This window comes from Vombatus ursinus, unplaced genomic scaffold (assembly GCF_900497805.2).
Source record: "Vombatus ursinus unplaced genomic scaffold, bare-nosed wombat genome assembly UNPS02014880.1, whole genome shotgun sequence".
In the NCBI taxonomy this organism is placed as follows: Eukaryota; Metazoa; Chordata; class Mammalia; order Diprotodontia; family Vombatidae; genus Vombatus; species Vombatus ursinus.
The window spans coordinates 816,620-829,894 of NW_020954658.1; the positions used below are offsets into that span (position 1 = coordinate 816,620).

General features: G+C 36.3%; 1 protein-coding gene across 1 annotated transcript; it reads right to left on the reverse strand.

Moving 5' to 3' along the window:
* Positions 1–1,558: 1,558 nt before the first annotated feature.
* On the reverse strand, positions 1,559–2,536 carry LOC114028357 (olfactory receptor 4K15-like). Its single transcript, XM_027842605.1, has one exon. The coding sequence runs from the start codon at positions 2,531–2,533 to the stop codon at positions 1,559–1,561; it is 975 nt and encodes a 324-aa protein (XP_027698406.1). The 5' UTR covers positions 2,534–2,536.
* Positions 2,537–13,275: the final 10,739 nt, after the last annotated feature.

The window sequence follows — 13,275 nt, forward strand, 5'->3', positions numbered from 1 at the left end:
AGAAGGCTTCCTATTCTAATAAAGATTAGCACCTAGTTGGACCTTGGAAAAAGAGGAAAAAATTTTAAGTGATGGAAATGGAGAGTGAAGAATTCAATTCTATTAAATTCACCAACATTTATTAAACACCTACACACTTTTAGCTCCTAGGCTATGTGCTAGGGATACAAAGACAAAATTGAACAACAGTTCCTGCCCTCACACACCTTATATTCTATTGGAATTCCAACTATGTGAATTGTTGTGGGGGGAGGGAAGAATCAGAGCAGATAAGCATTTATTAAGCACCTATTATCTGCCAAATGCTTTACAAATATCTTGCAATAATGCTGGGAGGTAGTTGCTATTATCATCCCCATTTTCCATTTCAAGAAACTGAGGCAGGTTTAGGTTAAGTGGCTTGCACAGGGTCAAAGAGCTAGGAAGTATCTAAGGACAGATTTGAACTCGACTTCCTGACTGCAAGTCCAACACTCTATCCACTGCACCACCTACATGTCTCTAGGCAGAGAGCTAGGAGCCAAGATAGGTCAAGAGTATAAGAGGTAAAAAGAGTAACCTATTGTGATGTAGAATTATGAAGGGGTGTAGTGATAAATGAAGCTGGAAAGGTAGGTTGCTGCCAGATTATGGGTGGCCTTGAATACCTAGATAAGTAGTTTATATTTTATTCTTCAGACAATAATCAACTGATAAAAGCTTTTTTTTCAGTAGACTGATGTAATCAGAGATAGGCAGAGTGAGCAACTGAGGAAAGTATAAATGTACAAGTTCTCTTTCTTGTCTCTTTTATCATGCATATCTGTACTCAGTGTAGCATTTCAGAGAAGTGTTCAAGTAGGGCCAAACCCATTCAGTCCACCCAACAGAATGTATTATTATCACTTTTTTATAAATGATAAAGCCAAGATTCATAGAGGTTAAATTATACAACAGAGATGAAATAGGAGTTCAGCTACAGGATTTAGATATGGAAAATGGAGATCATCTAATTTAATGCCCTCCCTTTGCATATGAGGAAATTGATACCAAGAGATATTAAGAGACTTACCCAATATGATAAAGCTAGCAAATAGCAGATCCAGTACTCAAATGTTGACTTCATAATGATAAAAACCAGGGATTTTCTCACTGCATCAAATAGTCTCTTGAGCATAGAGTGTCTAGATCCCAAGTTCCCAATTTTTCCCATTATAACATGCATCTACCTATTAGCTGCTCATTTTAATGCAGATTCATTCCATGGAGACAGACTTATTTTGCTCTCTATTTAAGTTTCATAAATTTATTTCCCTTTCAAATAGAATTCACGACAAAAGTTGACCTTCCATTAGAAAATTTAAAAGAAGATGGAGGACAGAGGGGAGAAAATATCAGCTGTTATGTTACATTGTCTTGTTTTGTCCTCACCACATCACCCTGTTTTAACAAGCCTTACAACTTTTTCTCTATTCTTGCCTTTTGACACAAGTAGTTCAAGAGTTTGGCATTAATATTATAGTGGTCTTTGGTCACAGTATAGAGACAATACGGTTAAAAGGGTTAGGTTGGGGGGAGGTTATTTGGGTTCCAAGAATAAGATATTTCCTATTACAGAGGATACTTGGCCAGACTTTAGATATCGGCTCTTCAACTTGGACATGGCTGCCTTTACCTCTTTGTTCCGCAGGGTGTAAATAACCGGGTTTAATATGGGAGTGACAATGGTATAAAACACTGCAAGAACTTTGTCTACTGAGTAGCCACTGAAGGGCCACACATAGATGAAAATGCATGGCCCAAAGAACAATGTGACTACAGTGATATGGGCAGTCAGTGTAGAACGTGCCTTTGTCATACTAGCTGATGAGCAATTGCGTACTGTGATGAGTATGACTGTATATGAAATGACCAGGAGGAGAAAGGAGCTCATGGAGAGAAAACCGCTATCTGCCACAATTAGTAAACTGATAACATAGGTGTCTACACAAGCAAGTTTGGTCACCAGAGGGAGGTCACAGAAAAAGCTGTCCACCTTGTTGGGACCACAGAAGGGCAAGTTGACTGTAAATGCCAGCTGACTAGTTGTGTGTATGAAGCCAACACACCAGGGAACTATGACCAGAATGATACAGACACGCCAACTCATGATGGTCATGTAGTGGAGTGGTTTACATATTGCAACATAGCGATCATAGGCCATGGACACAAGAAGCACCATCTCACTCCCAGCAAAAAGGTGTACAAAGAAAATCTGAGCCAGACAAGCCTCAAAGGAGATAGTCTTTTGTTCAACAAGGAAGTCTGAAATCATTTTAGGGGTGGCAAAAGAGGCCACACAGACATCGATAAAAGAGAGGTTTGCAAGTAAAAAGTACATGGGGGAGTGAAGACGTGGGTCTGAAGTCACTGTGAGGATGATAAGGAAGTTTCCCATCAGAATAGCAATGTAGAGCAATGAAAACACAACAAAGAAGAGAGGTTGGAGCTCTGGGGTTTCAGAGAGTCCCAGCAAGATGAACTCAGACACTCGGGAGTGATTTGTCTCATCCATTGATTTGGGTTGAAAGAAATGTTTTTCAGTTATCTGTAAGTAAGAGAAATAGCAGAGATCAATTAATTGAACTGGACTGATCCAGAGTTTTAAAATATTTCTCTTACCACTGAGAAATCCTGAAACTCTTTCTTTATTATGAAAATAAAGGACATTTATTCTCATCATGGCCTTCATGAGGAAGGCTGACCCACCCCTAAGGGCTATATCTTTTTCTACAACTAACAGAGTTCAAAGCCTATTGTGATAATTAAGACCCATTTGGAATGCCAAAGGCTCTTCATGAATGCTGTAGGATTAGGAAACTTGCCCCATAATCTAACTATGGTAGTTTCCAGTCTTCTGCAAAGGAATATTTTTTTTTAATTAAATACATTTTTATTTCACTAATATTTCCCAATTACATGTAAAAACTTTTAACATTCATTTTTTTAAAATTTTGAATTCCAAATTTTCTTCCTCCCTCCCATGCCTTCCCCACCCCTTGAGAAAGCAAGCAACATGATAGTGATTTTACATGTGAACTAATGCAAAACATATTTCCATATTAGCCATGTTGCAAAAGAAAACACACATTAAAAAAAGAAAAATAAAGAAAGTTAAAAAAACTACACTTCAATCTGTACTCAGAGTTCATCAGCTCTCTCTCTTGAGGTGTATAGAATTTTTTTTTTATCATGGGTCCTTTGGAATTGTTTTGGATCATTGTCTTGATCAGAGTAGCTAAGTCTTTCATAGTTAATATTCCTTACAATATTACTGTTACTGTGTACGATGTTCTCCTGGTTCTGCTCACTTCATTTTGCATCAGTTCATATGTCTTCCCAGGTTTTTTTGAAAACATCCTGCTTGTCATTTCTTAAAACATAATAGTATTTCATGTGAAGGAATATCTTAAGTGATCCATTGGAACAATTCAGGAAAATTTTATTTTGTCACACATTTCTTAAATATCTACTGTGGGCAATACATTTTTCTTTTAACTGAACGAGTTTCAAAATGAAAAAATATATGGTTTCTGACTTCAATGAGCTTATAATGTAGTCAGAAATACAAGGCTACTAAACAGATATCCATAACATAAAAGAGAATTCTGAAGAAGGATCATTTCTAACTGATACACTGAGGGCAAACTTCATAGAAGAGATAATGTGAATTGGTCTTGAAGGATGAATGGGTAGAGGTAATAAGGTGCAATATAAGTAAACTAAATCTTATCATTGAACTTTCTCTTGTATGATCCCATATGACAATGTTCTCGCCTCTAGCAATCTGCTTTCCTGCCCAGTTGTCTCCTCAGATCACCAACCTATTAGAATCCTACTCATCGTGATGTGTGACCCAATTTAATTTTGATACCCAATAACACAACTCACTTACCCTTTATGAATTTCACCTCCCTAAATTTAGTGTCTGTGCTCTTCAAATAGACTGTGCTGCAATCTAATATCCCTCTTTCCAGATAAATTCCAGAGATCAAACCATTAAGTAGCTGAGGCTCTGTCCCAGATGCAAAATGTGTTTCATGTAAGCTTCATTCTCCTTACCACAGTTATGGCCACCCATATGATCCACTTTCTTGGCTAACTTATCAGCTACCCCCCTTAAAACTCAATGGCCTTAACATTCTTCTCCCAAGTGCTACATACCAACCTGGGAAGATTTGCCTCCTCCATTTCATCATTCCTGACATGTTATCTTCCTTTGTACCACTTTTCTTTCCCTTTCAGTCCAAATACTTGCTTCTGTCATCTATGAACTATTAGGTAGCTCTCCTTCCTCCCCAATAAATTGAATACTAGGTTCACAGTCTTTTCCACCTAAAACATTCTTTCCATATCTACCCTGGCTTCCTAATTTTTCGACCTCTCTAACCCCCATGACTTCTCTATTCTAACAACCACCACACAAAGGTATAGTCATTATATCTTTCACAAACTCCTTGCCTCCTACTATCCTTCTATCAACTCCACATTCCTTATCTATTAGAATCCATAGTTTTAGCTCTGACAAATAGTATAAAAAACTAATTATGTGTCATATTGAGTTATCCTATTTTTATAGCTAAAATTTTATGGGCTTGTCAAATTTTCATATGATGTAAAGGTAGGAGAGAGTACCAAAACAGTTGTTGACCAAATAAAAATTTTTAAAAGGATAGAGGGGGAAGGAGAGTTAATTATGGACCATATCTATTAAGATGAAATCTGATAAAGATAAATGTAAAGTGCTATGTTTAGGCTCAGAAATTTAACTAGAAACGTAGTGGCTAGATGAGAAAGCAGTTCATGTGAAAAAGACCATGGGATTTTAATTTATAGAAAAGTCAAGATTAGTCAACAATGTGACAGGATAACCGAATAAATTAATTTGTTTTTAGGTTACACTCATATAATACAGAATGATAGTGATATAGAAAAAAAAAAGATTGGAATTCTTCCCTACAGGAGTTTATGATCTAGGATGTATGGCAGTTATTATGCAAACCTCTAGATTTACTGTCTCTAGAGACAATACTTTTAAATAGTACTCACTTTTAGGAAGTTTTTCTTTACCTTGAACAGAAATCAGTCCCTTTATAACTTTCACTCATTCCTCCAAATTGTACCTTTTAGGGGTCAAATAAAGCAAGTTAAAAACCTTCTTACTTGGGATAGTCCTTCACACACACACACACACACACACACACACACACTTCCACAGCCAATAACAGTACAAAACAGAACTTAAATACTGGAAGCATTTGACTTAGAATTCAAGAAGTAGGAAAAAAATATTAGAAATACTCTTTCTACCATGGCCCAAACAATGTCTGGAGCTTTGTGTTCCAGTTCTGTGCCATTTTTGAAAAACAATATTCAGAAGCTAAAGAACTTTCAGGAGAGAGTAGGAGAACTTGAATCCATGTAGCAGGAAAATTAGTAAAGAACTTGATGGTGGTTAGCCTGGAATAAAGAATATGTAGGAAGTGGAGGGTAAATATAATAACTATATTCAAGGATCTGAAGAACTGCCATGGGAGAAAGAACTTAAATTAAGCTATTAATGCTTCTTTAGCATTTGTATCATTATTTTATGACTATGATTAGAATGGACATGAATGCTTTGTAACTAATCTAGTCCCAGTCTTCTTAAATTATATCAAACAAATACAGATCTTTCTGTTAGTTGAAAAATCCCAAAATGGAGCTTTGCCCTGCCTAAGTTCCTCACTTCAAGATGGAGTCAAGAATCTTTTGAAGTTCATTACCTAAATATTAGACATATGGCTAATTGAGGAGTGTAAGAGCTACCTTCCCTTTCTTTAACACCTTCTCTCTTAGCCTCCTCCTTCACCTCTCTGCTCCCCCTCTCTACAACATGTATGTACATCTCTTCTTTATTCTTTAACATGTCCTCAGTAGTGTTTTGCCTCAGCTGCCTGGCCAAAACAAATTCAAAATAGATCACATCCTGGTCTTTTAGGGGTGTCTACTCAATCTCAAAGTGTGAAGTTTCTTTTTTGGTGTTCACCAACCTTCTTTTTCAGTGTCTTTCTCCCCTATCCTAGCCAAACTCTCTTACCTCAGAGACTTATCAGACTTCTGCTGTTCTCAGCTATCCAGAGCCAGAACAATGGCACCCCACAAGGGCCTAACATCCCCAGGTAAATCCTGATCTTCCAGATCCTACCAGAGCCTTTCCACCTTCACAAATGGTCTTTGCAATGATCCTTTTAGATAGGCTTCTGGGACAGTAAGATGATGTTTCCAGTTCATAATCACTTCCTATGTTATTCCTTATCTAATATTGAAGTTTCATTTACTATGGTGGAGATGGGGGTGAATGGTAATGGAATAAGATTCTTTTAACAAGACATTTCTTTTACTCTTCAAATATCACTGTTTATTCAATCAGACCTGGAAGATGAGAGCCTGCTTGAAAATAGGTGAAACCACAGAAGAGGAAGAAGTGTTTTTTTTCTGTGAAAAAAAGATCTAAGGTTTTCAGTGGCAGTTTTTTTATAAGCCAAAAGTGTTATGTGGCAGACAAAAAAAAAAAAAAGCCAAGACATTCTAAACTCTCTAATTAATAGAGTCATAGTGCCCAGAACCAGGAAAGAGAGTTGACCACTCTAATATGTTTTCCTACTCCAAATCTATCACAAGTAATTGGCTCAGTTCTGGCTGCCACGTTTTAAAAAGAACATTGATAAAATAGAACATATCTAGAGAAGGGCAGCTAGGATAGTAAGATAAAAGGGACAATTACTATGACATTTGAGGATCAATTGAAAAAACTGGGAACACTAAGATTAGGGAAGAGAAGACTTGGAGGATGGGGAAAAGTGTGTTCATGACAGTTGTCTCTAATTATTTCAAAAAACTCTCATAGGAAAGAAGGCTTTGACTTGCTTTGCTTGAAACTAGAAGGAAGAGTGAGTGAAAGTTGTAGAGATAGAGAGACAGATTTCAGCTCAATGGAAAGAGGGGAAAAATAGTTATTAAAAAATGGAATGAGCTGTTTCAAGCAGTAGTTGGTTCCCAATAACTAGAGAAATTCCAGTGGAGATATAATGACTATTTGTTGGGAATAATGTAGGGGAAGAAATTCATGTTCAGGTGTGGGGAGGCCACCAGATGACTTCTGAAGTCCTTTTTGTGATATTATGATTCTGTGATTGTCTTCCACTTTTCTCTGTACTTGGTTGAATAACTCTTCCTTATTAACCTCCTCATGCTTTTTGTGGTGTGATTCCACCATTTCTCATGATTAAAATTGGCTTTAGCTTCTTTAATGCCTCTATCCCTGTTTCTAGCCTTCCTTTCAACCCCAAAATGAGTTTTGAGATATTTTTACTGAGCTCTATTTTCCCTGATGTTAAAACTTTATGGGATAGAATTTCCTTCTCTGAAATGATCTCCTTGTAGGATTTAGCACTGATGGAAGGTTAATGATGCCTTATTCAACTCCAGGGAGTTGGAAATTGCCTGATAAATGGGGATTTCCACAACATCAAAGTTTTTTCCATATGATGGCTTACCAATTAAAAATAAAATCAGCGTTTGGCTAGAGAAGAATATTAGCCAGAAAGACAGGTAGTGATGATTTTATTCCCAACTCTGCCATTAAATAGCCATGGGACCCTAGGTAATTCACTTAAATTTTTAGTTACTACCTATGTGAACATGAGTAAGTCACTTAAATTCGGTAATTGGCACATTAGCAAGGATCATTTTACTAGAGAAGCCAATCATCACCTCATAAGCCACTGAGAACCTAACCTCAGTGGATGAAATAGAAGACAAGAAAGTTTGATGAGAGAGAAGAACATGGAAGTAACTAGCTTTGGAACAAGAGAAAAAGAGGATAGCATGAGTCGATAACAAAAGAGGAAAGGACAAGCCTGAATGGGATGTTTTAATGGGGGACCTTGGAAATTTTGTAGTGGGTACCTAGAGGAAACTCTGAAAGAGGTAAATTTGGGGGATATAGGATACACAATGGAAAGGAAAGTGAGGACAACTTTTACCTACTTCATAATTTTGTCTAAGGCTGACCCTGGTTTTCGTTATGTGTTTTCCGAGCCTGGTTGTATAGGATTTACAGTAAAAACCTAAAAAACACAATGGTTACCCAGACTAAATCTCTCCAGTCACCATTCCTTTTAGCAGCCCAAGGAGAAGATGATGGGGCTGTTGTAAAAAGCAGTTTTACTTGATAGCATCTACACATTCCTTCACAGAACTGTTGCAAAGAGGCAGTCTTTATCTTACTTTTAAGAAGAGTTTCTTAACTGCAAGTCTATGGACTAACTACAGGTCCATGGGTAGATTTCAAGGGGTCCTAAAGTTAGATAAGAAAACACACACACACACAGACACACACACACACACATATACATATACACATATACATATATGCATATATTTCACCAACTTATAAGTGAAATTTAACATTTCCTTCAATTATTTAAAACATAATTTTGAGAAGGGGTCCATAGGCATCATCAGACTGACAAAGGGTTCCATGACACAATGGAGGCTAAGAACCCTTGTTTTACACATGCATCCCTGAATGTGGAATATGACATATAATGTCTCACAGAGTTGATGTGTTAGCTTTTCTTTTTATTCTTTGTTACAAGACATTGCTCTCTGAATGAGTGAAGGAAGAGATATTTTAGGCAATGAAGGTAGTGTAAAAACAAAATCTCAATAAGATTTTAAAAACAAATAATGTGATCCTAAGAAACCCAGCAGTTTGGTTATGGAGGAAAACATTAACCTTCCAGAAGTCAAAATAGTAATGACCAGAAAGGAAAGCTCTAACTTTTAGGTAAATATTTGAATTAGAGTTCTGTTTTCTCTGGCAGGAAATCAAAATTATACTGATGGAAAATCTACATCTAAGACATAATACATAGGGTTGTAAAGGACCCATTGCAATCATTATTGATGTAAACATAAAAACAGTAATTGTGCTGTCCTGTTCAATCAATCAACAAATTATTAAATAGTAACAGTAATTGTGCTTTTCTGTCCAATCAATCAACAAACATTTAGTAAGTACATATTAATTTTCTGGGTTTTAATCTGGAAGATTCCTTTGGAAGGAGTCTGGAATGTTGAATTCTCATATTAATACAATCAACTGAGTGAATTTGGAAGACAGATGACTTATCTTCTTTGTTTCTTGGTTTCTAAGTGACAGTGTCATTTTGACTTTTAAATAAACAAATTAAAATAAAGGACATGTGAGGAAAGACACTATCTGCATCCAGAGAAAGATCTGATAAATAAAAGTGTGTATACAATAATTTTACATATATGCATATTTGTGCCTAATGATATCCATCTCTAGGGTGGGGCAGGGGAGGGAAGAAAAAAAGGAGAAAAAGAAATTTACATGATAAGTTGATTGTATATTTGGAGGGAATAGAAAGTTGTACATGGCACATTTGTAGTTTCATTTGCAATCATCTTATTTATTGTACTGTTATAGAAATAGTTGCTCTGTCCTGTAATTTGAAAATAAAATATTTTTTTAAAAATTATACATAAAAAATAATGTAAGGTACTCAAGGGCAGGTCTCACTTAGGGACACTGCTTTGCTCACAGCAAAAGCTCAACAAATGACATTTACATCTATTTATTACTTGACTTTGTCATTGACTATACTTGAGTTACCATGCAGATAGCTTCCTATTACCTTGATGATACTTTTATCTTAATTTGAAGACAGAAATAAATAATTGAAAAAATTGTTCTAGTACAAATAAACACTGGAATGATAGGACACTTTCAGTCCACCCCTGATTGTGCCATTGCATGACCTTTGGCAAATTCTTTCATCTCTGTCAGTCTCAATTATTTCCTCCACCATAAAATGAAGGGTTTGGATAAGATGATCTTCAAGGTCCCTTCTACTCTAAAACTCCATGATTCTATGACTTCAATGCTAACACTGGTTATTTTAGTGACAACAATCAATATTATGGGTTATTTTTTTCTCCAGGGGTCAATTCATTCACCCAGTTGACAAACTAATAGTGAGTGCCAAGACAACTGTTAAAGACTTATTGAGGCAACTCTACAGCCAAAGGCAAAGATCCAGAGATAATTTTAAAGGGTAAGCTAGTTATACTACACAAAATAAATAGAGAAAAAATGTATATGGAATTAAAAAGACTAAATGAGGAAAGAGATTTGGGAAAACTATTTCTATGCCTTCTTTGCATCAGTTTAGGAGACTGGATCAACATTTTGCCCTTCTCATCCTTCTTCTCACAGTACCTACACTTACTAGTTAAAAAGCTGATCCTTGGATAGGAGCATTCTTTCTTCCAGGTGGGGCATAGGGTATCTTCTCTTTTTTCAACTTCTCCACTCCCTACAGTCTTATTGTTCTCAGGGACATAGATATAGGCAGATATTTTCTCTTGAAAATTAGAGATTAATTAGGTCAATGATGACATGATAGCATAGTGACCAGCAGACCCTCTGGAGACCTGTGACTTGACAGCTGAAGTCATCTTACACTGGGGAGGAGTCAAAAAATCTGGAGGAGTTTTGGTGCCAGAGACTCCCTAAGGATGATTTAGTGTTTTTCAAATAAACCTTGGATAAGTACAGGTAGTAATAACAATGAAGAGAATGATGATTCAATATTTACATAATACCTTAGAGTTTCCAAGTATCTAACTTATAACATCCTTGTGAGGTAGATTGCAAGTATTATTACCTCTATGATACTGATAAGAAGACAGGGACTTACCTTTCTAAGTCTTAACCTTCTTATAAATTTTTTTATGCAATTCTGTTTATTTATTTTATTATATTTATTTATAAATTTATTTATTTATTTAACGTATTTAAGTCTCTTAACCTCTGGTAAGTCACATGCCCTTGATAACACAGCTAGGAAATGGAAGAATCGGGATTCAGATCCGTGTGCCCTGACTAGAAGATTTGCTCTTTAATTTTAGTAGGGTAATTTAGGAATTTAGTAGGGTAATTTAGGAAAATTTAGTAGGGTAGACAATGACAAACATATGATTTCATTATTTGACCTATCTTTGCCTCCCCAAGGCCTCCCTTCCTGCATGAGGAGGGACCCAGGAAGTCATGAATCCATGCTGTGGATAGAGCACTGTGCCTGGAGTCAAGAAGACCTGAGTCCAAATTTGGCTTAGATACTTACTACCTCTGTGACTCTGGACAAGTTAGTTTCTGTCTGCTTCATCTGTAAAATGGGTGTAATAATAGTACCTATCTCCCAGGATTTGTTTAGAGGATCAAATGAAATCATAATTGTAAAATGTTTAATACAGTACCTGGAACATAGTTCAGTGCTATCTAAATGTTAACTATTTTTGTTGTTGTTGTTGTTATGTGTGCTTAAATTTTATGTGAGAGGGGAAAATGACACCCTCTGGAGATGACTTGATGATTCTCCATAGGCATGATCCATTTAGTGAGAAGAGCACTCACAGTTAGAAGAACTGGATTCAAGTCACAACCCTCCCACTCACTTAGCTATGTGACCTGAGATGATTCACTTAACCTCGCCGAGGCTCAGTTTTCTCATTCATATGTTGGGCATAATAATATGTGCATTATTCAGCTCTAAGGCTTATGTGTGAGGATCAAATAGGATAATGTACATAAAATATTTTGCAGTTCTAAAGCATCAATTAAACAAAATCTCTTATTATTTTTATAGTTATTTTTACATTCTGCATACAAAAAGAAAAAAAATTCTAGGGTTCAATAGGACTGACCATGTTACCATGGCAACACTGCCCTAGGTATGTGCTCCAATTGGAATGTTGCCCATTTGGAGAGAAAATTTAGGGAGAAAAAGACTGTTGATGGTAGGCGAGAACTCTTCTTGTCTGGGGGTTGGACATAAAATTTACTCTATGAAAGAATAAAGGAAAAAATGGAGAGTGTCTATTTATGCATGTATTTCTAGGAGGAACCTGTTGAACTCAAGGAGTTTTGTGTTGTTTTTCCCAAAAAGTGTAGTGTCAGTGGGAAATGAGACTTCCTAATTCTCTAGAGGAAGTGAGTGATTATCACTGATTGGACAGTGCTAAATGTACGAAAATCAACTTATATTTATGTAATATTTTATGGTTACAAAGATCTTTCACTTATATCATCTAAGCCTTAAAATAACCCTATTAGGCAGGGAGTGCATGTTTCATTGACACTATACTGATGAAGAAACTGAGGGTCAGAGAAGTTAAATGACTTCACTAAAGTAATATAACTACAATAAGTTAGATCCCAAACATATATTTTCCAACTATGCTCAGTGCTCTTTTCACCAGCGCAAAATGTCACCCTTTTATTGTCCTTAGCCTACTTCTATCAAAAGGGTAAATTCTAACCCTCTTTTGGTACAAGTAAACACAAACACATATTCATTTAAAGCTTATAATTAACTTATAAAAATAGTTTAACAGTGCTTGCCTCATTTTTCTATTTTTTATTTACTAATAAACTCATAATAATAATTCACATTTTTATAGAGCTTTAAGGTTTATAAAACAATTTCCTAATAACACATGAAAGACAAGTCCCATGGCATAGTGGGTAGAAAGCAGACCTTGAAGTCAGAAAGACTTGGGTTCAAGTGTCACCTGTAACTCATACTGGCCATGTGACCCTGTGAGATTCACTTAGCCTGTCAATACTACAAACAGTGCTTTTGGAGCCTTGGAGAGCAGGCACCAACCTCCACTGGAAAAGGGGCATTTCCTATTTGAGTAAAATCACTGGTTCATTGATGAGGAAACTGGAGCTGATAGAGGTTAAATGATTTGGCCAAGGTCATGGAATCACAGTTTTAGATCTAGAAGAGAAATGAGAGGTAATCTAGTCTAATCTTCTCATTTTATAGGTGAGGAAACTGAGAGTCAGGGAGATAAAATGATTTGTCCTGGTCATATAACTACTAATTAGTAGAGAGAGAAATAAAACCCAGATGCTATGACTCCAAATACAGCATTCTTTCTACTGAACCACAGTGCCTCTGTATACAAGTCATGCAATTATAAAATGTCAGAAAAAGGGTAGAAATCTGCCTCTAAATCCAATGTTGTTTATAATGCTCAGTACTGCCCTACACAGACCTTGGAGTGCTTCACCTGCTAGGCATGAAAGACAGGTTGGCATAGTGGGAAGCAAAGAACAAAGGAAGAAAGAAAGGAAGGAAGGAAGGAAGGAAGGAAGGAAGGAAGGAAGGAAGGAAG